The sequence below is a fragment of the Centropristis striata genome, chromosome 13, assembly GCF_030273125.1.
Source record: "Centropristis striata isolate RG_2023a ecotype Rhode Island chromosome 13, C.striata_1.0, whole genome shotgun sequence".
Lineage (NCBI taxonomy): Eukaryota > Metazoa > Chordata > Actinopteri > Perciformes > Serranidae > Centropristis > Centropristis striata.
The window spans coordinates 31,106,616-31,133,666 of NC_081529.1; the positions used below are offsets into that span (position 1 = coordinate 31,106,616).

Here is a 27,051-nt window from a genome sequence, read left to right on the forward strand (position 1 = left end):
ACTCTAATTTCATTGTGCTATGTACAATGACACTAAAGGCTATTCTATTCTATTCTATTCTATTCTATTCTATTCTAAATTGCTTTACACAATTTTCAGATTTCTGTCCTTGAAATATAAGCAAATTAGTGCATATTTAATGAGTTCACACCTCATTTTTACACATCTAAACATAACATTTCAGAAAACTTGTAATGCAAAAATGTTTGTGTCTTAATGAAAATAAACTGGGGAAGTCTCATGGTGATTTCGATAATCTAAAAAAATTACCCTATTCATCTGAAGTGTCTCCCCTTCGTCCCCTTTTTGCTAAAGTACACTTTACTGGACATACACATTACTCTTTGAACTAGGAAAACTCAACATTTATCATGTAAGATGAACAGTTTAAAGTATCACATGTTTGGTTCAGCTAACAATAAAAGGCTAACCTTGCTGTTGTTGGTCTTGTGGTCGTCATAACAGCCATTGTGCACCGCTCCTTCCTCCAGAACCTGATCCTCCCCTGGTATCAGGACCACACTGCAGGATATACAAGGAGACTGCAGGGAGGTAGAGGTTGGAGGAGGAGGAGGGGGAGAGATGCAGCATATAGAAGGAGGAAAGAAGAAAGAGAATTAATGCAATGAGAGATACACATCAAGCAAAGCATGCAAGCACAGAAAAACATGAAAGGATGGCAGAGATCGAGATCAAGAGTCTTGGGGGGCAGCAAAATGACAAGAGAGACGACAAAAAAAACACGCATCAACGGTGATCACAGCAGCGGAAAGCAGAACTTGTCACTTGATTGCAAACTAGGGATGCTGTGACGAGTCTTACTATCAGCCTACAAATTTTTATCGACCTAAATATTATTCATTTCAATGACGACAAGGCTAACAATAGCGGCAGCAGTCACTGAGAGATGGAAAAGGCGATGGAGAGTAAACAAGAGCTGTGTAAGAGGTCTGCACAGGCTCAAGGTCTTATTTTCATCCCACTCTTCTTTTCTTCACGCTGAATGGAAAGTGTGAGTGCATGTGAAATAGATTCACGTGACAGTTATGCTGCGCTATGAATGGCCATGATACTGACATGTGCAAGGCACTGCGGAAGTATTGAGAAGCCAACACACACACACACACACACACACACACACAATGTACAAGTACCTCAAAATTGTACTTAAGTACAGTATTTGAGTAAATCTAGTTAGTTACATTCCACCTGGACAGCGCGGGTTAAATATGAATTATGATTTTTTTTTTTGGGTTGCCTATTTCTCCCCTCATATCTTTTCAGTAACTTTTATTTCATTTTGCTGATTAGCTGTAAAATGAGAACGTTGACCGGAATAGTGTATAAAAACAGTATACTGTTGAGCTGAGTATCTGCCACATGTACTACTGTCAGGATATGACTGCTTTAGAAAATGCATGTGACAAAAAGTTTTTTATACAGGTATACATCTAAAAAAAATTAGAATATCGTGAAAAAGTTCAATATTTTTTTGTCAATTATTTCAGAAAGTGAAACTCGTATATTATATAGATTCAAACACACCTGTTTAGACTAGCCTACCCCTAATATATACATCATTTTTAAATTACAATTTTTCTCTGTACTGTTTCAGTGTTGTTTATTATTACTGTCATTGTTGTTTTATTATTATTGTTTTGTTTTTAATTGTTTATTGTAAGTTGACCTTGAGAGTCCTGAAAGGCGCCCTATAAATAAAATTCATTATTATTATTATTATTATTATTATTACACAGAGTATAATATTTCAAGCCTGTATTTCTTGTAATTTAATGATTCTGTCTTAGAGATAATGAAAACACAAAACTCAGTGTCTCAGAAAATTAGAATATTACATAAGATCAATAAAAAAAGGATATTTTAAACACAAATGTCAGGCTTCTGAAAAGTCTCTTCATTTCTCTCCATCAATACTTGGTTGGGCTCCTTTTGAATCATGAATTAGTGCATTAATACTTGGTGGCATGGAGGAGATCAGCCTACAGCACCATGTTGCTTTTATAGCAGCCTTCAGCTCATCTGGTGTCTCTCACCTTCCTCTTGACAACAGCCCATAGACTCCTATGGGGTTGAGGTCAGCCCAGTTTGCTGGCCAGTCCAGCCCAGTAACACCATGGTCACTGAAGCAGCTTTTGGTACCTTTGCCAGTGTGGGCAGGTGCCAAGTCCTGCTGGAAAATGAAAGCAGCATCTCCAAAGAGCTTGTGGAAGCATGAAGACTCTAAAATGTCCTGCTAGATGGCTGCTATGTTGACTGTGGATTTTCTGAGACACTGAGTTTTGTGTTTTCATTATCTCTAAGCCAGAATCATCAAAATTACAAGAAAAACAGGCTTGAAATATTTCACTCTATGTGTAACGAATCTATATAATGTATGAGTTTCACTTTCTGAATTGACCGACAAAAATTATCAAACTTTTTCATGATATTCTAATTTTTTGAGATGTACCTGTAAAGACACACGATCAAGCACAGACTGTGTAACGTGTATGCTACATTCAATGCGCAAACATTTATTAACACACCTGCCCTATGAATCATTTCACACATTCTAATGTCATTAAGTCTTTTTGAAGATTTTTGAGAGTGTGATCCTTCAGCGTGAGCCACATTTGTGTTTGTGTAAGAGCCACGCTAGAAGATGAAAAGCTGTAAATGGAGGTGTCATCCGTAGAAAGAACTGAGAAGAGCCCTCCTATCTCCCTGCTTGAGCTCATTAGCATAGCGAGGACCCCCCGCTGATTCTCCTGCCTCCCATCATCCTTCTCCATTTTAGTGCTCACCCCTCCACCTGGCTTGGCAGAAGTCTTAAGGATCGCTGCAGGAATCATGGGGTGCACATGTGCACAGAGAAAAAGGATTAATTGGGGTGGATTTAAGGCTCAGCGGTGCAGGAGTTTGAGGGTAATTATAAAGGAATAATGTGTTGCATGATTTTGGTGAGTGCATGACCTCATGATATAATTTGGAAGCAAATGGGAAATTATCCTTGAAGGCAGAGCCGTGGAGACACAGTGTTCTGGATTGAACATGATGATGGGTCAGCTATTATTTAGACTGCCTACTGGGGAGAACAGTGCTTTTCATTGTCTTATTAATAAGGTTTCACTGTTTTGTTGTCAGAGTTTTACTTTAAGGTATTACTTTTCTGCATTACAGGTCTAAAATTAACTATACCTATGTTATTTGTTTCCTTGAGTTGTGTATTTACATTCATCCTGAATGTTCTCAGCAGCTTTCAAACCCAGTGACGTGTCTGTTTCATCTAGAGTCCTGTTAACGGCATCATATCCTCTCTGCACATGTGTTAGCATTGTTGTTGTCTGCCACAAGCTGTCATAATTTGACTTTTTATTCAGATTTAAGCCGCGTTTTTATGATGTGCTTTTTAGATCTTGCTTATTTTTTATTATATTTTTTAACCAGATGAGGGATTTTAGTAATCAGACATCTGGATCTTAATTTTTTGGAAGTGCAAAACACTGCTTTTTAACAAGAAACTGCTAAATTCAGCGTCAATTTGTTTTGGAGAGGAGAGGAGACAATCAGAGAATTCATCTATTCATGCATCCATTTTCATCCGCTCATCAGGGGCCGGGTCGCGGGGGCAGCAGGCTAAGTAATTCAGTTCCTGATAAATAAAAAAAAACAACCTCTGAATGATGAACTGAATGAAATCCAAACTAGGAGAACCTGATTGAAATGGCAGGAATGGTGGTAAAGACAACAATTCCCATAATCCCACGACTTGTCTTTTGTTATGTTTTGATTGAGAGTCACCATAGCGACAGAAATTATTGCATATTGTGCTTTTAATGAGGATTTATTGAGGACTGAGGTGCTATACAAATAAAGGCATGTTTCGGAGTGCATCCATACAGATGCACCACAAAGGAAAATCTGCAAATATGCTCTAACCACACAGGGTGCCAAACATTAAACCTAATTGCATGCAACAATTCAGCCCTATGGTAATAATATGGAAGCTATACTTTTTCATTTCCTCCACTCAAGAAAATAAAATCCATTTGCATGCAAAACAATGGTTTTACAGCGTCTGATACACCCACAGAAACAAAAGAACACAGAGAGTGAAAAGATGAGCATCAAAGAGGTTGCAGCAGAACATGCAGCTCAGTGTTCCTCCTCAGGCAATATACTTGTGCAGTGAAAAATGATTCCAGAAATACACTTAGTTCCTCAACAATAGCTAGTGTTTCATTGAATTTTCTCGGAGATTATGCACGCTCACCTTTGCACTGTCTGGAGGCAACGTGCCGGCTGGAGGAGCTCCATCAGGCGTGTGCACCCTGGAAGAGGGGCACCGAGGCTCTGCGTGCTCTTGGCTCGCCAACCCCAACTGAGAGCAGCTACAGAGAGAGTGAGGCTCCACTTTCCTGCCAGAGATCAGGTAGGTCTTCAGGCCTGGAGAGACAGAAACAGAGGAAGAGGAGGCTGTCACTGGCAGATCAGCTCTCAGATGAAACTGGAACAGGCCTGAGTTTGGTTTACTCATCCCTGTGTGGTGGTTGTGGAGTTGTTTTAGGATTCAGCAGAGGCTCAGTACCCAGCAGGATGAATTCCCTCAGTGGATTACATTAACAGGTTCTCACATGAACGTAGAATCAGGAGCGGGCGAAGCAGAGAATATCAATATCTCCCAGATGAAAAAGCCAAGGTCACAAACATGAGTCATTCTTGCTTCTATAAACATATACATAAAAAAAAATGATGTGTGGTGCATTTGCTCGGGGTTTCGTATGTTTTTCTTTCTCTCGAGAATCATTCAAATGAGTGAGAGAAAGGGTGAGTGCAAACACCTCGACACGAACAGCTAACACTTCTTTTTAAGCTCCACACTTCCATTTTGTCCACTGTCAATTCTTTTGCACCCTCATCACATTTATTTCTCTGCTCGACTACAAAGCCTGAGGAAGAAATTCTGTCCTATCTCATATATCCTTCCTAATCTATTTCCTCCGTAATGACTTGATTACTCTTTCATATATGTATTTCATCTCAGGTGCACGTGCATCTCTGTGCTCATACATGTGAGATCCCCATGACCATGAGACATAACAGTTTCAGACACAGCAGGCCAGGGCCAAATATTTGAACACCTGCGTTCTCCCACTTCTATCAACATGCTCCATCAGTCCTACAAGGTGTGTGTGTGTTCAGTCTACAAAACTGACCAGCTTGCCCAAAATTTGGCAACGTGGAGATAAGTTTGTCTGATTATCTAACTGCTTATAAACATAAGGTGTTTCACTTGTTTTACTACATACTGTAGGTTACACTGAAATGCACACGCATGCGTATTTCACACTTTAAGGTTTCTTCTTTCTTTTCAACAGCCTTAGACCACTGAGTTAACAGGATGCTCCCACAGAGCAAATTTTAATCATCATTGCGGACATATGGCCCACTTCCTGTTTGGATTTTTGTTGCCAACTTGCTGTTGCTATGACAGATACATAGACAGTAAGATAGATAGACACACCTTCAGTGCTTGGCGTCCTAAAGCATGGTGCTTCAGTCCCCATTAATACCAAAGAGACCTACGGCCCTATTTAAACTATCCATAGCACACCTTCTATTGTGCATTGTGACAAATGCATTATGCATTACAAGTTGTATTTAGTCTGTTAATTAATCATAGGTATGTTTTGGGCGTAACATGAGTTAAACCAATCAGAGAGTCATCGCTCATTCCCTTTAAAAGGCAGGTGTGTGCATTGCTATTTAAATGCTAGATTCTAATTGGAGACGTGACCAATTTTCAGCTTCTGCTGTCTCCCAGTCCTGTGTCTGATGAACAACTCCATTCGACTATAAAGGAGCAAATGCAGAGTACAGAGAGAGTGTAAGAATATTGTGAGTTTGGGAAGTTTTTGGGGTTTGTTGCCTGTTGCCATGTTTGGAATAATATTAATAAGCAAATAAGACATGCAAAGTTCACTATAATAGTAGACTATGGCCTGCAGGGTATAGTAATAGCCTGAACTTTACTTTACTGCGACCAACATCATTTGTTAAATTGTAAAGATCAAAATTGTAAAGATCAAAACAAAATTATGATGCTTTTGAACATTATATATATACCTAAACACACACTACCACTATATCATGATGCCATGCTGACTTCATAATGGTTAATTTTTCCCTCGAGGCAACAGTTGCATTTTAACATGTTTCCATTATTTAATTAAAAAATAAATTGCATGAAAATATCGAAAATGAAGGTTTACTCAGCTATTAGTTGGAATATAATGTTTTTCAGATAGAAAAGGGCCACGAAATGACGTTTTGAGTAATTTTCTGTGGCGCAAAATGGCAAAGCTGTTTACTTTGGAAAAGTCTGCAAAAAAGTGTTTCAATATGGCCTCCTGGAGGTCATGTGACAAATTAAAGCATTGCTATTGGTTCCCTATACTTTCCTTCTTTTTAAAGTATTGCATCACTCAAAAAGATGCATTGTAGAAATTTGACAGGCCAAAAATGGGGCAACACCGTACCATAGAGGGTTAAATAGCAAGAAAATATTACGCCATTGACTTTAGACCAAGTTTTACTATTTGCTGCCTCAGTATAGCAATGCACCAACAAAGCACCTGTACACACTTAGTTTTAACACCAACACAGATGGGCAAGTATATTTTCTGCTTACACAACATGGGCACTGGCCGTGAAAAAGACAACTGCGTCAGTATGAAACTAGCAGTGACAGATGCGCTGCACTTTGTGCTGCTTTGTGCAGAGTTTCAGAGACAGAGAGTGCCCCAAGTGTAACTGAACCCCTCTTCATGTTTTCCAAATCTGTTTGCATCACTGTGTTGTGGCAAGCCACAACCACACTAACGGGTATCTGTGTGTGTGTGAGTGTATGTCATAGGTAAGTACCTGTGACCGTGTGCTTAGCCACATAATTCAACTGTCAGTGAAGCTGCAGCTTCTGGCTCTGAGCATTGTCTGGCCTAAGTACTTCAGACAGGCCTGCCACTGCCTCGCCTCTGCTGAGCCCCTGGGGCTGCGCTCTCTGACACACTCACACAGAGACCACACATGTGGCACAAGGGCACACAGTCGCACACATTTAAACAAATTCTGATCTACGCAGCTCAAGAAGTAGACGAAAAAATAAGAAAAACAAAGACACGGATGTAAACGCAAGTCCAATTATGAGACGAACAAACAGAAAAAGAAAAAAAATACACCCACTCCAACCACCTACAAATCCAGTCAAACACATATCCACAGAGCGAGCGGAGGTGTAGATGGACGGATCTGCTGTAGCTGGGTCGATAGCCAGGTGGATGAGGACTCAGGGATGGGAAATGAAGGCGGTAAACAGCAGTAACAAAGAACTAATTCCCTGCGCCAGTGATGCAGAATGACACAGCAGCAGGAAGAGGCAGCAAAGAACTGAGGGGAGTTTTTGACTGCCTCTGAGGGTGTGTGAGTGTGACTGTGTGTCAAACACAGATCCACAGACACACACACACACACACACACACACAATGCGTTGACTGATTTCATTAGTTTGCTAATCAAATCCTTTTGCTGCCTCCCACCAGGACATACAGTGACTTCTGCTTCAGCTTGTGGGTCAATAGTGTTGTTTTTACCCCTCCCTTTTGGATTTCCACCTTCTTCTTCTTTAACACAGTGTTTTTTCTCAAAGTAAATATATCTTGAAATGATGCATGTAAGACAGCAAACAATGTCTGATTCTCCTCATCGCAGCAGGTTACAGATATGCATAGTTGTTACTCTTCTTTTGTCTGTTCATCGAGACTTTTTACAAGCCAGATTGGGAGCATTTGAGTCAACGTCCGCTTCAGGCTGAAACACACAAAACTACTAAAGTATGTGAGTCACACTGTATTATTTATTAATATATTTACAGTCACGATTAATGCAAATCCTATATCTGCTGTAAAAGCAATGGTGCCTGCTGAGTAATAATAAAAGAGTAAAAGACGAGGACAGAGCCAAATCCAACTAAACAGAAATCACTGGACCATTCAGCTTCTATTCCCCCAAACTGTAACAGCTTATTAAAGATAATGAAGTGTTTCGAGCTAGATAATACGAGCTGCAACACATTACTAGAGAGAGAGAGGGTGAAAGGCTGAGAGAGCGGAGAGCATTTGATAATAGATGAAAGAATAATGATCCAATATTATATAAAAAAAAAAAAACGCTGATAAAAGACAATTACAAACAAGATGCCAGACATGAATACAAAACTGGATAAGAGGGGAAAAAGGGGAAAAACTCTCAAAACTGAAGGAAACTACTGCGAGCTGATAGCTAAGGGAGGTGACAGGAGATCAGCTGCAGACTGCCCTCTCCATCACTTCACGTTAGGCTTTGACTTCTATTAAAATAAATGTGTTGCTGGCTTGATCCCAGGAAAGAAAGTTTTGGCTAGCAATAACCGAAGCAAAATGTAGGTTACTTACCTAAGAAAAATGAACAGTGACTCACTGGAGTGTCTATTTGACCAACCAAACGCTGAACAAGACATTTTTAATGAACAAAACATTCAAATAAATCGTCATTTAGTGAAAATACAGTGAAATGGTCAAAGTTATGAGACCAAACCGCTAAACGTCCTTTAAAAAAAAAGAAAAAAAAAAAAAAAATATATATATATATATATATATATACACACACACACACACACACACACACACACACACAGGTGCATCTCAATAAATTAGAATATGATGGAAAAGTCCATTTCCAGTAGTTCAAGTCAAACAGCCCCAACCAAGTATTGAGTCATATAGATGGACATACTTTTCAGAGGCAAACATTTCCATATTAAACATACTTTTTAAAATTGGTCTTTTGTAATATTCAAATTTTTTTGAGACACTGAAGTTTAGGTCTTCATTAAATGTAAGCCATAATCATTATAATTAGAAGAAATTAAATAAATTAAGACATGAAATGTTTCATTATGTGTGTAATGGATCTATATAATGTGTTATTTCCACTTTTTGAATTGAATTACTGACATAAATAAGCTTTTCTATGATAATCTAATTTATTGAGATGCACCTGTATATATTTAACTTTACTGACACGTTACTGTGGTTACAATACTGCTTTTCTTCTCTTCTGATGACGGCTCGCCTTGTTAGTGACCTGTCAATCAAAGGTAGCCACGCTCCAAATCATACGATTCTTTATCTTCTATTTTCTTCTAAATGGGGCCATTATTTACACTATTAACATCAAATTGTCTTGAAGATTTTTTACTAGCGATTGAGACCATAGAGTTGTACAAAAAAAAAATCTGAGGTAATAAATCAAGTGAGAAGTTTTCTCATTTTGCATTGAAATGAATGGACAGAAATGCTTCTGCAGCCACACTTAGCGCCCCCTGCTGGAATTTTTGGTAGAATGCAGCTTAAGGCACTTCCTGGTTTGCCTCCCTGCTCAGACGAGGTTGCTGCTTGTTCCAGACAGAAATCCATGGCCATCCCTTTCAGAGGTTAATGTCGATGTTGGTTACATTGATCCTGTCTTGTGGTTAACCAGCTTCACATGTCAGAGTCCTGACAGCAAGACAAGAGCCTGACAAATGGACTGCAGGGGCCTGTTATCTGTGTTTGTTTGTATGAGGGGTTACATGAGTGTCTGCAGATGTTCATTCCTGGCCGTTCTTGGACCAATATCTCATTTTTACGATCCAAACTTGTGGCAGATGAAATTGCAGTGTTGTCAGGCAGTAAATTGTGTCTCTGATGAACTGGCTGGCCAGCAGCTGGCTCCACTGGTCACTTCACCATCGTCAGAATACAGCTGTGCTCTAAAGGCCTCGTGGAAGGGAAAAAAGGTCAGGAAACGTCACGCTTCATGCTGCTTGTTTCTTTCCAGCTGAGTCAGTCTCAGGCGGCAACCTCCGGGTCTGAGCAGGGAGGCAAACCAGGAAGTGCATTAAGCTGCATTCTACCAAAAATTCCAGCAGGGGGCGCTAAGTGTGGCTGCAAAAAAAATCTGCCCATTCATTTCAGTGCAAAATTTGAAAACTTCTCACTCGATTTATTACCTCAGACATTTTTTCCAGGAAAACACTACAGCAGTAGTAAAAAATCTTCAAGACAATTTGATATCAATAGTTCTAATAATGGCCCCACATAGAAGAAAATAGAAGATAAAGAATCGTATGATTTGGGGCGTGGCTACCTTTGATTGACAGGTCACTAACAAGGCGAGCCGTCATCAGGAGAGAAGCAGAGCAATGCGTATCCACGGCAACGTGTCAATAAAGTTATATATCATGTTATATAGACAGAAAAGAGGACGTTTACCGATTTGGTCTCATAACTTTGACCCTTTCACTGTATTTTCACTTAATGACAGTTTATTTGAACGTTTTGTTCAGTAAAAATGTCTTGTTCAGCGTTTGGTTGGACTAACAGACACTCCAAGGAGTCGCTGCTCAGTTTTCTGAGGTAAGTAACGAACAGTTTGTTTTTGATTTTTGCTAGCCAAAACTAACATTCCAGTTAATGCTCCAATTAATGCTAACATGAATTAGCAGCAGCTTCTCTCAGTGATCAGATCCCTCTCGCTCCTCCACAGTCCACGTATCGGAAACAAGATGGCGGCGCAAGATGGCGACGAGTGTAACGCTGAACTCGATGCTTCCAACGGGCCACAAACCAACGGGTGACGTCACGGTGACTACGTCCATTATTCATATACAGTCTATGGTCAATCTGCACACATCTGATCTGTGATACAGGTATATGCATGTGTTGGCCTCTTTGACCCGTGGCTAATAGAAAGGAATCATAAGTCGAAGCCTATAAGCATTATTGGACTGGAAGTGTCCTGTCCTGTGCTATCAGCTGACAGGGAACAGTAGATAACCTTTCCCCATGAGAGCCCAGTCACATTATCTCCCTCTCCAAGTCCTTTTGTTCAGGACAGAGGAGAGCGACGTGAGAAAAGCACTTTGCAACCAAATAACACCATCACCTCTACTCCTCCCTTTCTCTTGCCTCCTCAAAGCACGTTCACGCTCTTCTGGGACAATGGCCGTCCCTGAAACCTCCTCACTGCACAGATCCAAGAGGATCTCACTGAAGAGGAGGGCTGTACCAAACGAGCAGAGTAAGGTGGATTCAAAAACCTGCATATAGATGCTAATTTTCGGTGCAAAAAGGGGATAGAAATTAGCTGGAATGTTAATGAACAGGTACAAAAAGCCGTCCTACAACTGAGCTCACACAAAAAGAGAAAATAAAAGATGGGACGATAAGTTGCTATTTGAAGTAAAAATAGAGCCAGACAGATAAATCGGTTGATTGATATTATTAAGTGCCATTGCGAAAACTTTTTTTACACAATACACTGTAAAAAATCTCTGTAGATTTTACAGTGAAAACTGCTAAACCATGACAGTAAAAGACGTAAATTGATAAATGGGTTAATTCAGTTTCAGAAACAATGAAACACCATAAATGTATATATCAGCCAAAACAGTATTTCATTTTTTTTCTTTACTAACTGTAAAATACACTGGCATTGTCTTTGTAACAAAAATATACTGTAATATATTTACAAGCCATCACTGTTATTTTTGCATTTATTTTTTGTAAAATAGTTTTTCTCACTGTTAAATGTGCTAAACATCCTATCTCGAACAAAAATATACTATAATGTTTAATGGTAAAAAATTTAATTTATGCATCATTTATGAAGTATTTTCTTGTCAATTTGTATGGCAGAACAGCGTTTCTTTTGATTTTTTACAGTAAAATATGGAATAAAATGGCAGTCTTAAAAGTGAAATCAACAGTGCTAATATCATTTTACCGTAATATTACAAAAAGTTAAAAAAAGAAGTTCTGGCAACCACAACTGCCGTTTTTTTAACTGTAAAAACTGTTTTTTTTACAGTGTATATAATCCAGAAAAATGTTACTTGGCGTGATTTTTTTAAATTACTGGTTTAAAAAAACGGCAATTGACTGACACTGACCAGTAATGATGTTTAGTTAGCTGTTTATTTTATTCCTTTTAATTCTCTATTTCATCATTTATCATTTATAGAATTGGCTGACAATGTAATAAACTGTTTGTAAAATGTATAATAATGACATATATTGATTTAAAAAGTTTAACGTTTGAGAAAGTAGCTGTGGGTATATTTGGTGGTGGTGAAAAACTGGTGCACAATCCACATACAAAGGTCTACTTTTATTCCATTTAAAAAAAATAAAAAATTGGAGTGACATTTACTTTAAAAAAAGCTAGGCAAGTTTTTCCACACAGAAAGTGTTTGTAATCTTTACTCAGGCTGTTTCTAAGTAATATTTATTTAATAGAACCATTTTTTTAAAATTAAAATACACAAGTAAATTGCAGATTCACTGATGTTCCTCAATTACATTTTACTTGGAAATGTCAACTAATTAAGCCAATGAACTAGTTTCGTGACTATTACTTGGAACGAATGATTAAATTTACATACAAAACTGAAGACACATAATAAACAATCACAAAGTAATGCACTACTTGAAAAACTGCAATTTCAAAGTAAAAGCACTGAATTCATATCTCTTTGTAGAATTTATATATAGATGATTGAAATAATGATTACAGGGCCAAAAAAAATCATTTTTTCCAGTGTAGGAAGAGAAGAAGAGATCAGCTGTGTTTAGAAAAAAAGCACATAAATGCTACAGGTACAGTAGCAATAAATATTTAACTTTGTGGTTGTTTATCTCAAAGCAACACCTTTGCTTTTCAAATTCTATTTGCAGCCCGAGTGGGACTTAGCCAACGCTAGCGTCCCAGGGAGCTTTACTAAAAGCAGCAGAACACAGAGAGCAATGGAAAGAGAGGGAAAGAGACTTTGCAGATATACTGGGTCAGCACACACAAACACACAAACAAACAAACAAACAAACACAAACGCATCATGTGCCTTATCTTCTGGTAATGACAGGTTTGGCTTTCGGGGCCAGGTATCGGAGCAGGAGGGCAGTGGAACAGGTGGCACAGAGAAACTAAAGCTGGGCAGCTCTCCATGCCAGTTGGCATTGCCAGCCTGCAGCCCCCACCTTCCCCGTCCTGGGATATACTGTACATCCTGTCCCCGTCGAGGGGAAGAGGGCAGGAGGAACAGAAGGAAACCTGTCTGCTATGACAGGCTGTTTAGGAGGACTTCATTACTGCGGCACGGGTTACACAGAAGAGAAGGGGGAGACATTGCAGAGATTTTTAAGGACAAATCCAGTAGAGAAGAGGTTAACAAAGAAGTGGAGCCTCGAGTGTGTCTGTGAGATGTTTAGTAATGAACATTTTCTATGTGTGCTGTCTATGAGTGAACCCATTCAGTCAGAAAACATGAAAGACGCAATGCATTTTTCATAAGAAACCACCAAGGGACTCACACTGTCATTTCTGACAGTAAAGGAGAAGCAGAGTTTGCGCGTGTCTCCTGGACCGATGACGGCGAGGGCTGGGGGAGGGCGAGCTTCGTCGACCTTCCTTTTTTCACAGCTGAACACTTCTGCTGAGCCCAGGTTACTTCTGAGGCATTAAAGGGCATTTTTAGAAAACCAGCGGAGTTATTTACAATGTTAAAATTGCAGCAGAGCGTCTCTGTCAGACAATGTCAAGCAGCGACGTCTAAATGTCTTCTGAATAATACAGAGGAGAGGATGTTTTCACACTTTGCTCAATTTACTACGTACTCGAAATAAACAAGCCCGATGAACCAGATGCTGATGATTTTAAATATAGATTCTATGTGTTAACAGGCACGCTGGGCTTGTATCCAACAACACACTTTATCAAAGCCTGGCATTATGTTTAATAGAATGAGCCTCTGATGGGAACAAGGTAGATTAGAGCTGGTGGATACAATAGCTGTGTTTCCTTTAGGGGGACGAGTGGCTGCTGGGAAAGTCTCAGGCCACGCCCCCTCACATGTCCACTCACTCAGCATGTCTCCATTACAAAAAAAGGCCCCAGAGGGATTTACGACACTCCGTAGGTGACGTATGGTTTTCGATCGTCGTGTAATCGCTTAGCAACAGTTTCGACCGTGATCCGTGATCACATATGCGACGGATTAAACACGGGAGATGCAACTGTGGACGCCGTCGCCAACTGTGCACAACATCCACCACTGATCATAAACAAACCAGCATGGCTAATTATGCACAGCGTCTCCGCTGATCATAAACATCATGATGGTGAATTAACCGGCATCGATAACTGTGCACAGAGTGTCCGGTGCTTGTTGTAAACAAACGGAGGTCGCTAAGTGAACACATACTGCTGCAGCATACAAACTGTACTGCTACAGAGCTAACTGTTAGCCTGTTAGCGCTGACTGTCCTGCTTCTTAAAGGAGCCACGCCTCTCTTATAGTGGACTTTTTGTATTTTTTTAGTAATACTGCAAATGTTTGACAGGCTGTAGGAATTGCCAAAAAATATCAGAAACAGCTTTATATTTATATTATTTTTATTATATAATTATAATAATATTTATCTCAGTGCAGATTCTGTAAACAGAGCCGGACAGTCTATTTTATTTGTTATGATTGTAGTTTATTTATTTATGTTTTATTTATCTAGCATGTTTTAATATTTATTTTCCACATTTCAATTTCAATGTTTGATATTCTTGAGATTTAAAAATGCATTGCTGTGGAAAAGGATGCAACCAACAATACTATCGTTTATCGTGATAGTTTCTGGGAAAACAGATTGTCCTATAAAATTTGTTATCGTGACAGGCCTAGATAGAAGCTCATTCAAGCTCAAAAAATTACTATATTGGCCACCATATATATATTTCCAAACTCTACAATCAGTATTGGCATCAGTCTCCAAAAACCCATATCGTTCAGACTCTATTTAAAACTACAATGTAATTGCTTCTCTTTTTCATTGTTTAATTTTGTTTGAGTAAATTAGAAAAATATAACATCATGATAATAGTAATAATAATGTCCCACCATTACTGCTCTACTATTTCAAAGAAACTGCAATAGCCTTGCTTTACATTAGACACAAACAAGTATAATGTTATTATGTACAAAAAAGCAAGAGCATCTCTATTCTGCAATGACAGATATGCAGCAATGACTTGATTGAATGAGGTAACGTATCAGTAGCAATGTGCTGCCTTCAGGGCTTTTGAAATGGCCACATTGTTGCCAGTTTCCACATCAGTCACTTTAAAGTGTCCCTGCTTCCTTTCCAAGTTATTAACTTGTTTGCTGCCTAATGTTATTTAGTCCCTGTGGTGCATGTGAGCAATGGTTCTGCAGGCTTTGGTTGAACTGGCAGACGTGTAATTGATGATGGGTTGCGAGCAGCGATGGAAATGGTCAGATTTTACAAGTCGAATCCTGCACAGCACAATAACAGGTAAGATATTCTGTTAAAATCAAGAGCTGGAGGCTTGACTGACTTTATACTTATGTTTTCCTACCAATCTCTGCTCAGCTGCTCTCATGCTGTCTTCTTTCACAGACAATGAGAAATAATAGTTAATATGAATACACTCCTTCTAGGCAACAGAATGAACTCTTCAGATAATTTGAATTCCTCTTCTCATTTCTCTTCACTGCACTGTTCTGCCCTGCACTCTATAAAATACAAGAGGAAATAGAAGTTAATACAAACCACTAAGGCAATTCACCTTCATCGGAATTTTGGTATTAGCAATAAATATATATTAACCTTTTGAATGGTGTGGTTGAAACGATATTGTCTCCTCTTAAAAGTTCAGTTATTTTCGGCTAATCCAATTTTAAAAACTTAGTTATGGGCTCTTTACCCTGTTAGTAGAGCATTTCCCCACACAGCAGCTTTTAGACATTTTCTGCCTTCATTCAACACAAAGTCAATGGAGAGCAATGAAGGTTGTTTCCATTACAGTCCAATACCCGGAATGAGGCAGGTCTCAGTTAAAGTTGTTTTAATCACACTAAACTGTGACTAACTGTTTTGAATAACGCATGCAGCTTTCAAAATAAGAGCGCAGTGTGTTAACAGAATCGACCATAGATTTTACAAGAACACTGTCAAAATAAGATGCCTTAAGTAAAATATACAAGAACCCTTATTCTCCTTTAAAATAATTCTTAAAATATGCAATGATTAAGATCAGTGTATATGATTGAATAGTGGCATTCGAATCTGCGGGAGGCACCAAATTTGGGCTTTTATGGAAAAAAAATTCTCTGGGTGGACTCCCCTAGACAGCTATTTTTCCACACTGGCTGGCTGCTCCATGTCCTAGTGGAAAGCATGTTGACAGCAATTAAAAATGACACAGTATAAGATAACAAAGATTCTATAAAAGAGTATCTCCTCACTGTGAAAAATGTTATCTGAGCTCTCATTAAGCTCTCAAAGAGCACAAGATTGATGCATTTTACTTTACAAGAAGATGTTTCTTTACCTGCTTGACAGTTTCGACTGAGACTCCAGAAGTGTCATTACTAGTCCTTAAATTAAATTCATTATGAACGTGGACTTAAAATCATTGTTTTATTTTATGGCCTTGGTGTCCTGGCTTTTGGTGTTTGTGCCCTCAAAAAAATTGACAACACAAAAGGCCAAGTGGCCTTGCCCCTAAAATGCTGAAATTCCAGGCCTGGTGTTATGGATGAGATACAACTAAACTTGTGCCTGCTGTGTACACGTCAAACACACTGAACCACAGCTAAACCAATAAAGTTGTTCACAAACACTCCAGACCCCAGATAACCCTGAAGTGAGCTCTTGGTACGAGTTATATAAGCCACAAAGAAGAAACAGAAAGTCTAGCACACCACCTGGGCTTTCTCAGCACATTAGCTTTCCAGGTTTTGGACAAAAACAAGTCTCTTAGCTGTGAAATACGTCAGAGCTCTTCTCTGCTTACACACAAACAGGCTGTCCCAGCACCACAAGCCATACTGAGGTCTCTCTTCTCTTCCGGTTGCAATCAACTAAATCTGTCAATATCCTTCCCTTCTTTCTGTCCCTCAATGTTGTAAACAAGGGAGGCACTAAAACAAAAGTATTTGTCTAGTGTGTTTTTTTCCTGGCGTCGTTCCGGCCTCATCGCGGCTCACTCAAAACGACAATAGAAACACTTGACATCTCTCCAAAGTCTTTAACTCTCGCTTGGCTGCGTCTGTCTTGTATTTACTCTGTGCTATACTTTTGGATTCAGTGTGTTCGATCCTTCCATCCCTGACAGTCCCAAGCTGCCACGGTCTGCTGGCACAACAATAGATACAGTTGACATCCCTCCAAAATCTTTAAAGCCCGCTCTCCGCCCTTTGCTCAGTGGCCCGTATTTTCTCCCCGTTTTGTCAATTTCACTGTAACTCACTGTCTGTCTTTCTCTCTCTCTCTCTCTCTCTCCATCCTAAATCTGACTATCCTTCTGTTCCTTTGTGTCCTAGCCGATATCTGTTTGCTCATCACCACACAGGCGTTAAGGGCTCTTCTCTGCAAAGAATTGCCACGGCTGACATCATCCCAAAAGCTCAAAATCACTTTCCATCTCGTCTTTTTTTTTTACAAAATCGTCCTCTCCTGTGTCAAACCCTTTGTCCATGCCTGCTCCTCTGAATGCTAATGCCCCAACTCTCTTTTCCTCTCTCTGATAAAGATGGCCATATGGCTCTTTATGTGAATCAGCACATCCGTCCAGTTCACTTGTTTTCTGCTCAATCTGCTTTAAACATATCATTGAATCAGCTGTAATTTTCTTCACAGTGGTGCTCTGCCTTGCGTTTTCTTGGTTTAAAATACAAAAATGAAATAAGAAAAAGACTGAATAGGTGTGGACTCCTTTGAAGTACTGCAGCAGGATTTACCAAAATCCAGCATAAGAAAAAATGAGCTTTGTTTTGTGACAATGGATTTTTTTCAGATAATAAAGCAACTTTTGAAATGTTTTATTCAGTGTAAGAATAAAGGAACACTCCAGGCCTGGACACTAAAAATTCTGATTAAAATCTCTGATAAAAATGCACTTTTTTCAGCAGGTTTAAATGCAGAGAAGAGCCCCTTAATGCAGCATCCTTGACCTTTAAGAGACTGTAGCCGGCTCGGGTAGCGTGCTCATGAAGAGGGCAAATTACCACAAGAGCAATGTCAAAATAAGATGCCTTAAGTAAAATATACAAGAACCCTTATTAGGGCCACGGGGCAATCACACCGAGCCCTGGCCCCTACAGCTATGCAATAGCTATTAAAGTGAGGCCATTTTTTGATGAGGGAAAAACTGGCAGTGGTCCTTCAATTTCTCACGTCAAGATGAATGAAAATCAGTTCTATGGGCACTCACGAGTCTCCCCTTAACAGACATACCACCCTTTAAGCTAACCCCATGCAGTTTAAATTAAAAACATGGAGTTTTTCTCCATTGTAATAATATAAATCTTAAATCTTCATACCCTGTCTTCCTGTCCTGTTTACCTTTGTCATATTGTTTGTGGGTGTTTTATACGTTCTGGACGGGATGATGGCTCAATTTCGTTGTTCTTGTACTTGTTACTCTCTGCAATGACAATAAAAGGGTTCATTCATTCATTCATTCATTCAAATTGTCTCAGCCCTTAACCATTTCCAGAATGCTGTATTCATCAGAAAAATGACAAATTGCCACAAAAAAAATCATCAATTTCAAGTTAATTTCTGTCTAGGACTTGAAACAAACCAAATACTTTTTTTTTTGGCAGTCTTGCTTCAAACTGAAATCCGATTGAATCACATGCTGAATTATCTCGATCTGAAACGCTATTGACCCGCAGCCATGAGCATTGCTCCACGATCGATTAAACACCGACCGAGTTTGTGGCTCGGGATAAATAATCACAGCAAACAAGCAACACAAACATCTCCCTCCCTCTCATCCTCTTCTGCTCTTATACCACAGACTTTGATGCTCAGCGTTTTGACTAATGGTATCTTCAGTGGGGGTTGATGAAGAAAACATGCTGGATCATGTGCTCAGCACTGCGCTGCTCCCTGAGGACTCTTTAACTAAAGCAGGCCAATGATACAGCAAGATTAAATGAGGTTACTAATAACAACAAGCTCAGCTCCCACCACAAAAAACCTCTGAATCATATTCTGCAGGACACAACTCGTGTGTATGCTGAGGGTTGACCTGCATCCTCATCCACGGGCTCATTAAATCTCACGGTCAAGCGCCAGAAAGGAGGGTTGGAAACAGTTTGATATGCAGCCCGTAAAGATGAGCATTGCTGTGATGTTTGTGGATAATGGTGTCATTTACAGACCAGTGGAGGCTGCAGTCTGACTCAACAGTTGCAGCATGAGACAAAAGCAAGATGGACGATAGAGAAAAAGAAAGAAAAATAGGGGATAGGGAGAAGTGACGTGAAAAGAGACAGATTGAAAGTGACAAAATGACGGAGGATGACCTCTGTTGGGAATATATCACTTAGCACACACACAGACATGCAGTAAGTCAGTGATTGGCCTTTAGGAGTGACAGCATGGGGGGATTCCTGTGGCTATAAAGTACGTGGATGACACAGGAGACATGTCCCCCAACGAAGCCAATGGAGGGAGTCGTACCTGCTGTGTATATATATATATATATATATATATATATATATATATATATAGGGCTGAGACTCGATTAAAAAAATTAATCTAATTAATTAGAGGCCTTGTAATTAATCGAAATTAATCGCATTTTAATCGCATATAAATATTTGACCTGATCGCATATAAATATTTGACCTGAGAACATTTTTAATTTTTTTCACATGGATTTTTAGTATACCATTGAATAATGACTGAATACATGAGCTAAAGCAACAAAAATATTGTTTATTTTTGTTCAAGTCCAACTGACCAGTGCAATTTTTGCCATTAAGTGTAGCAATAGCATATTTAGAAATATAGTACATTTCAGAAATTCAGGTGATATGCAAATTCCTTGTTGCATAGCAACACAAGCATGCTCTTACCGACGCTTCCATCTTGTTGTTTTTTTTTACAAAATTTCCCATCCACGGGACCAACCAAAGCGCTCTCATCAGCTTCTTCCTTCATGTTCACTGTGGTTTGTTGTTGTCTGAACTCATCAACGCTAGTTGGTGCTCCAGTATAATCGGTCCGCCTGAAACTCATCCAGTGAGAAACGTTCCGCGGTGCAAAAATAAGTGCGATTAAAATGCGTCAATTTTTTTAACGCGTAAATTTTTGTGTAATTGATTAATCTTTATTGACGTGTTAAAGTCCCGGCCCTAATATGTATATATATATATATATTGGTATGAATGTCAGCCAATAGGGAACATTCATTTCAGTAGAAAATGGCAGATAATGTAAGATATTTTTGAGGTGATTTGGAAATAGTGTCACCATAGTGCAGAAGAAGTAAAGAATGGATAAAAGTGAGCAACAGAAAATGATGGTAACACTTTATATTAAGGTACACGTATTCAACATTAATTAGCTGCTTATTAGCATGCAAATTAGTAACATATTGGCCCTTAATTAGTCATTATTAAGTAGGTATTAATGCCTTATTCTGCATGGCCTTATTATACAACCAGTAAGCCATTAACTAAGAGTTTTCCCTCAATAACCTGAGAATTATTGCTTATTAGTAGTAAGTAAGGAAGTTGTTGTATATGAGTTACAATCTTAATATGCTTTGCTTTGTGTGGACTTTATTAGGTGATAGTACCACAAGAATAGTTATTCTCCCTTAATGAATATGGTCTGTTCTTATATAACAAAACACAAAACTTCAAAGCATAAGGCAGAATAAGGCATTTATAAGTACTTAATAAAGACTAATTAAGGGCCAATATGTTACTAATTTGCATGCTTATGAGCAACATATTAATGTTGAATATGTGTAGCTTAATATAAAGCGTTACTAAAATGATTTATTGGAAAAGTCTCTTGCTATGCTAGTATATAAAAACCAGAGAAACTCAGGAAGATGGCTTCCTTAAAGCTGGCCCGAGATACTCTAAAATTCATTTCACAGCCTGCACTGCTAATAATAAAATACTGAGGTATACATAAAAACATACTTTTACTGTAGAATACACACACACACACACACACACACACACACACACGCACATGCACACACACACACACACACACAGTCAATCCGTGCAGCAGGCTGAGTGCAGCAGCGGGCTTCAGGGTGGACTGGCTCCCCCGTCATCTTACCTCATTCATAATTCACACAGCCATTTATCACACACACACATACACACACACACTCCCGCTGTGCACATTAACGAGTCACTACAACCCACAAACACAGACAGGGTGCGGCTGCATGCGTGTGCGTTTGCATTTAGTGTACTTGAACGCAGAAAAGTGCAGAAAGTGAATCCGTGTCAGTGAGTGTGTGTGTGTGAAGGAAGGTGGGAGGGGCTTATTGCTTGTGTCACCTTAAGACTGCGCTCTATCCGTCAATGTCAGTAAAGGCTAGTGTGAGTCCGTTAGGAGGAGTGCTGGCATTTTCTCTACCCTTGATCACAAAGGAGAAAAGCTTAGGATGCATCAATGACTCATGATAGCAATGCATCACCCGAGAATCTGCACGGCCGCGAGGAGAGCAAACATAGTCCCAGCTCAACTCACACTGCACAGCGTCTGGATATCAGATATACAGCAACATCAGGAGAGAGATACACAGAGATGCCTTCACGTACGTTTCCTTCGCTTTTTCAAGGTTTTATAGATCTTTGAGAGTCAGCGCGTGTGCAGTTTGTATCTGTGTAGGTGTCCTTTAGAGCTGCAACAACGAAGAGTGGCTGCACGTGTTCGGTTCAGTCTTGCTGGGCTCACACACAAACAGGCCTTCGCTTGGCTTTTACCTCAATATGAAAGCCAGAGCTTCAGCTGAATTAAGTCAATTTTGGCCCTTTTCTCCCATTCAGAGCACCAGTCCTCCATCTAAAAAAGAGCCTCCAGTTACCAGCTGACCCACGCCCCTTTCAAAAGCTTGTTGCCATGGCAATTAGCCTTGGCGGGCCTGGGGTGCAGAGCTGGGATAAGTGTGTGTGTGTGTGTGTGTGTGTGTGTGTGTGTGTTGCTGCAGACGGGAATCGTCCTTTCCCTTGTGCTGAGGCAGGTGTTATGACCGTGAGTCAGGTGGAGCCAAACAACAGCCATAAACATGGTGACCCTTAAGGGGCAACTCCATCCATCTTTCTGTCTCACTTTATATATCTGTTTCTTTCTCTCTTTATATACTGCCTTTCTTGCAAACCCGTTCCCTCTTGTTTGCTTTGTATTCTGTTTTCATTTTTCCTTCAATCTGCAGGAGGGGATGTTATGATTGCATGGAGATTTACAAGCAGATCTTCTGAGTACATTTGCATATGTGAAAACTCCTACGGTGTATGATAACAGATTGGTTTGCTGTATGCAGTGAAGGAGAGAGCAGCAAGAAAATTACTTTACAAACTCTGGCATATCAACACTATTTCTATTCATTTTACATTTCTGACGCTGTAAATAAATAAAAAACTCTGAACCCTGAGGTAATAAAAAGAGTCCTGGTAATTGTGTTTGCATTCAGGAGCCTGATATTACGTTGGCCTTGAGAGCTCACAGCACTGCAACTTAAGAAAACACATGGAAATACACAAAACACAAGCAAACTGAGAAAACATCATCAATTTGACAACACAAGTGCAGAATTTAGAAAATGCACTGCAAATAGACCACAACACAACAGAAGTGTTTCTAGAGGACACTTAAAAGTGATGCACACGTCTGGACATACATGTGAAATTATCACGTTATTTCATGATATTTTCATGTTATAAGGTGATATATAGTGTTAGCCCGCTAGCAATCACATTGCAGTTAAACAAATAAAATAAAATGAATGACACATGTTTTAGTTGGTCTCTCAACAGCACCAAGTTGGTCTTGGTCTTGCTCGCTTGCTAACATTAGCACGTTATCGATCGCGGCTAACGTTAGCATGCTATCGATCGGACGTTAACGTTAGCACGCTATGATCGTTATAATGCTATAACGTGAAATTATCATTATCTTAAAATAACGTGATAATATCACATGCGTGTCCAGACGTGTGCATCACTTTTAAGGGTCCTCTGGAAACACTTCTGTTGTGTTCTGGTCTATTTACAGCGCGTTTCCTTATCGTGTTGTGTTGTGGCCTTTGCAGCGCGTTTTCTAAATGCTGCGCTCATGTTATCAAATTGATGAAGCTGTTTTCTCAATTTGCTTGTGTTTTTTGTATTTGCATGTGTTTTCTTAAGTTGCAGTGATGTGAGCTCTCAGGGCCACCGTATGATATATACTTTAAATGCAATTACTGCAAGGAAAACTGCAAACATACACCACATTTTGTAGTTTGAAGATTAGAAGCAACCCATAGCAAAGACATAATGTCTACTATCCTGCAGATCAACACTCCCTCCATCCTCCACTACTCATAACCTCAGTGAGTTATGGCCTAATTATACAAGAGAGTAAATATCTGCCACATGACCACCTCCACACAACAGACCAACGCATGGCTTCGCTGCATTACCCCACCAGTGTGATGGCGGCTAATGGAGCAGCTGAAACGTGAAGTCAAAGCACATTACTCTCTCATTCCATCATAACAGACTCCCCAGGGGAATAAATAGGTTATTTTAGTTAAAAGAGTGTAAAAGCTGTGACAGGTCTTGGCTAAGCTTTTAGTCTCTTCTCCAACACTTAGAACTACTCAAATGAAACATGCTGATACAATGACACAGCAGTTTGATATGTTGTGTCAGCTTGATATACAAACTAAAATACACCCTGTAGGTACCCAGTACTTGCAGCCCTTTCCTCTGATATCCCCAATTTATTATTTCCTTATTCCACTGTACCTACATTTAAGTACCAGTAGGAACCAGTAAGTATTTTTGTGTACTGTATTGTATCTAAATTACTATATTACTCCTTGTTGCCTAACAGTCCAAATCCCAAAGATACACATATTACAGTGCTATAAAATAGAGAAAAGTAACAAGTGATGTGAAGCTACACTTCACATGCAATTAATTGTCAGTTGAATCGTCAACTAATTATTTTAGCTGCAACTTAAACTCAACAAAGTGATAACAACAATTATATGCTCCTTTATAGCATATTTACAGGTAAGATACTTTATTCCCCCTCAGCTAGCCTGTGGCGGTCGGGCCGGATATAATATATATATAATGATAAGCCGCATTTTTTCCCGGAGGCCTATTAGGAGTATACTAAATATAATGATATCATATGAAACTAGAAGATCTAAGGAATCTATAGAGCCCAAGCATGTTAGGATACCATGTTGGGAAGTTGTTGAAAAAACGCTGCAGTTAGGGTATTTTGGCGATTTTCAAAACGGTCATCTGACCTCTGACGTCATGCTATCTGAATGAAAAAAGGCTCTCTGGGTTCCCATGAGTCTCCTCTTTACATACATGCCTACATGATGTTCACCACTTCTATGTGGCATTTATTGTTGACCTGCTATCTCCCCCTAAACATCCATTGCCCACAACCACCAAAAAGGTCTTTGAACAGTAACAGGCTAGAACTTAACCTTCACCGAAATGTAGCACTTTTTATATGTCACATAAAAAAATTGAAAAAAAGTTTTAATAAAACTCCACCTTCAATAACCTTTGTCAGCACTGCCATTGATATTGATGTGAGCACTTACTTTGGTAGATTAAAAAAGGCTATAAGTGAAACAGTGTGCGCTCGACAGCATGTAGCGTAGCATGTTGTCCTCCACATGCTACATGTGTTTGTGTTTGTTCTGCAGCCGTGTCAGCTGCTCGCATGTGTGGCTCCTTATCAGACAGACAGTGGTGGCGCTGATATCAGCCTCTCTCATCCACCTCGCCCTGGGTCATCTCTGTCAGAGCAGATAGAGGCAGAACGCTTCAGCACTGAGCCAATGGGACAGCTGTCCCCTACAGGAGGGACTGAGAGGTCTGCCGGGTCTGCTGACACTTGTCAGGATTAAGTGGAGCACAACAGGATACGTAGATGTTCAGAGGAAAATCTCTAACAGTATCGGTTCAATAGAAAGCTCACTGGGCTGGGCAGGTAAGATTATTCGCTGCCTTTTGAAAAAAAAATCCTGCTTTTCTGATTTTGATCCAGAAACTCATTAGACCCCCCGAGTACAAATCTATTATCGCTTGCAGCAATACCCTTGCTGCACCACGGTCCCCCTGAACCAGCACAGGTAGTCCAAAACCTGCTGAGTAACACAGCAGATGACCTAAATGACTGCAGCTATAAAATCCAGCTAATCCCCACTTCATAGACCTTCAATAACCTTGCAACAATGGGCCCCATGTTTGCAGAGCATGACAAGGGATCCCGAAGCTCTGCAGACTTGCTCAGTATGATGAGGCCAAAAATGATAAATGATGAGATTGCGTTGCTGCTGGCCACAATGCCATGCTGCGCTGAACTACAATACACAGTCCAGGGCGACACAGTACAGCGCCGGGTGATGCATTATGCCATTACACTCTGGGCTGTAATCTACCATGCAGAGCCAAGGTGTTCTCGGCAGGGCTCGGTCACTGCAATACAATATAGCAGCTTAGAGTTCCCCTGGCAGTTTGTTCCCCTGGCAGCCTCTGGAGAGCCACGTTCCCCTCGCAGACTCAAGATGAAAGGGCAGCTAGAGAACACAGTATGCAGAAATCTATTTACCACTGGTTTTATAAACCATCAGACCAGCTGCCACGAGGACTAACCAGAGTTTAGCTCGATGTCTGCCCCTCCTTACCCCCTCTTCGTAGTAAGCCACTCCACTCCACTATCGACCCCCGCTGTCTTTCTACAGTACAGCTGAATGCTGTGTGTGCATACTGATTTGGACTCAAGAGTCTAGACGGAAATTATGCCAGGTATTTGATTTGTTGGCAGGGGGAGAAGACAGCTGTGTGTTAGGGTGAAAAAGCCAAACCGTTTAACTTTTTGTCAAGTACGGCAGTGTGTAGGCCGACGGCGCACACGCACAAACACACACGCAGCACTTTAGGTGTGAAATCCAGAGGCTTAAATGTGTACAGCCTCCCTTTCTCTGCTTGTAGTTCACACTCCAGCTCAATGCTGAGGTCCAGTTACATGGAGGCTTAATGTAGTGGTGGTTAGGCAACTCAACTCTGCTGCAGTTGTGCTCTCTAGTGTCACCACTCATTGGATCAAAACTGAGCCGTAGACGGCAGAACTGGACCAAAGTTGAGAGCAGTTCATCTACTTTCCCTGTCTAGCTCTCTTGCATTCACTTCTCCATCCTTGCGTCTCTAAGTGTAACCTCAAAACGAAACTCATTTATCGCTTTTCAAGGTTACAGATAGCAGCCATAATAAGTAATTCTCCGCTGAGCCTCGGGCAAATACTGTGCACTTTGCAGACTGACGGTAAATCCCTATGGAATAGCATTCAGGGGTTAAGGGAGTTTGAACGTGTGTGTGTATGTGTGTGTGTGTGTGTGTGTGTGAATCACCCAAAAGCACGAATAGCTCTCCCGATAGCCAATACCTGCGGCAGAGCTTGAAGTAATGGGACCAGAGTGAGGGGACACGGGACATTCATCACCAGGACCATTTGCCGACAGGTTCGGCTCTGTGCTCAAATCAATCCTAATGTAGCTAATCAATTATTGTTCTCAAGACTTAAAGGTGGACAAGGAATCGGGACAAATTAATATCATGGACCAGAATACAAATTATCTTACGTTTTAGAGCCAGCACAGCTCCTGGCCTTGGTTGATTCTCTTTGATATCCACATGACATGAAAATCTTTCGTGTTGCCTCATCATAAATAAATACAGCCGTGACAGCCTCATTATAGGCAATCAATATCATTTACTGTGAAGTATAAATAGCTGGCTGGCAAGCGGCTGGTGTTCGGGGTCAGTGTTGGAAGATATGATGATGGAGAATTACTAACATTAATCACTTTAGAGATTACCCAGTCTGACTTTATTCGAATTACCCC

General features: G+C 40.0%; 1 protein-coding gene across 2 annotated transcripts in view; it reads right to left on the reverse strand.

The window, feature by feature from the left end:
• Window positions 1-27,051, reverse strand: part of LOC131983207 (adenylate cyclase type 9-like) — a 55,634-nt gene that overhangs the window by 17,786 nt on the left and 10,797 nt on the right. For both annotated transcript variants that reach the window (XM_059347886.1, XM_059347885.1), the window contains exons 2-3: window positions 4,274-4,446; window positions 432-542 (exon numbers count right to left, since the gene is read on the reverse strand). In XM_059347886.1, coding sequence (XP_059203869.1) covers window positions 432-542; window positions 4,274-4,446 — 284 coding nt within the window. The remainder of the gene's footprint in view (window positions 1-431; window positions 543-4,273; window positions 4,447-27,051) is intronic.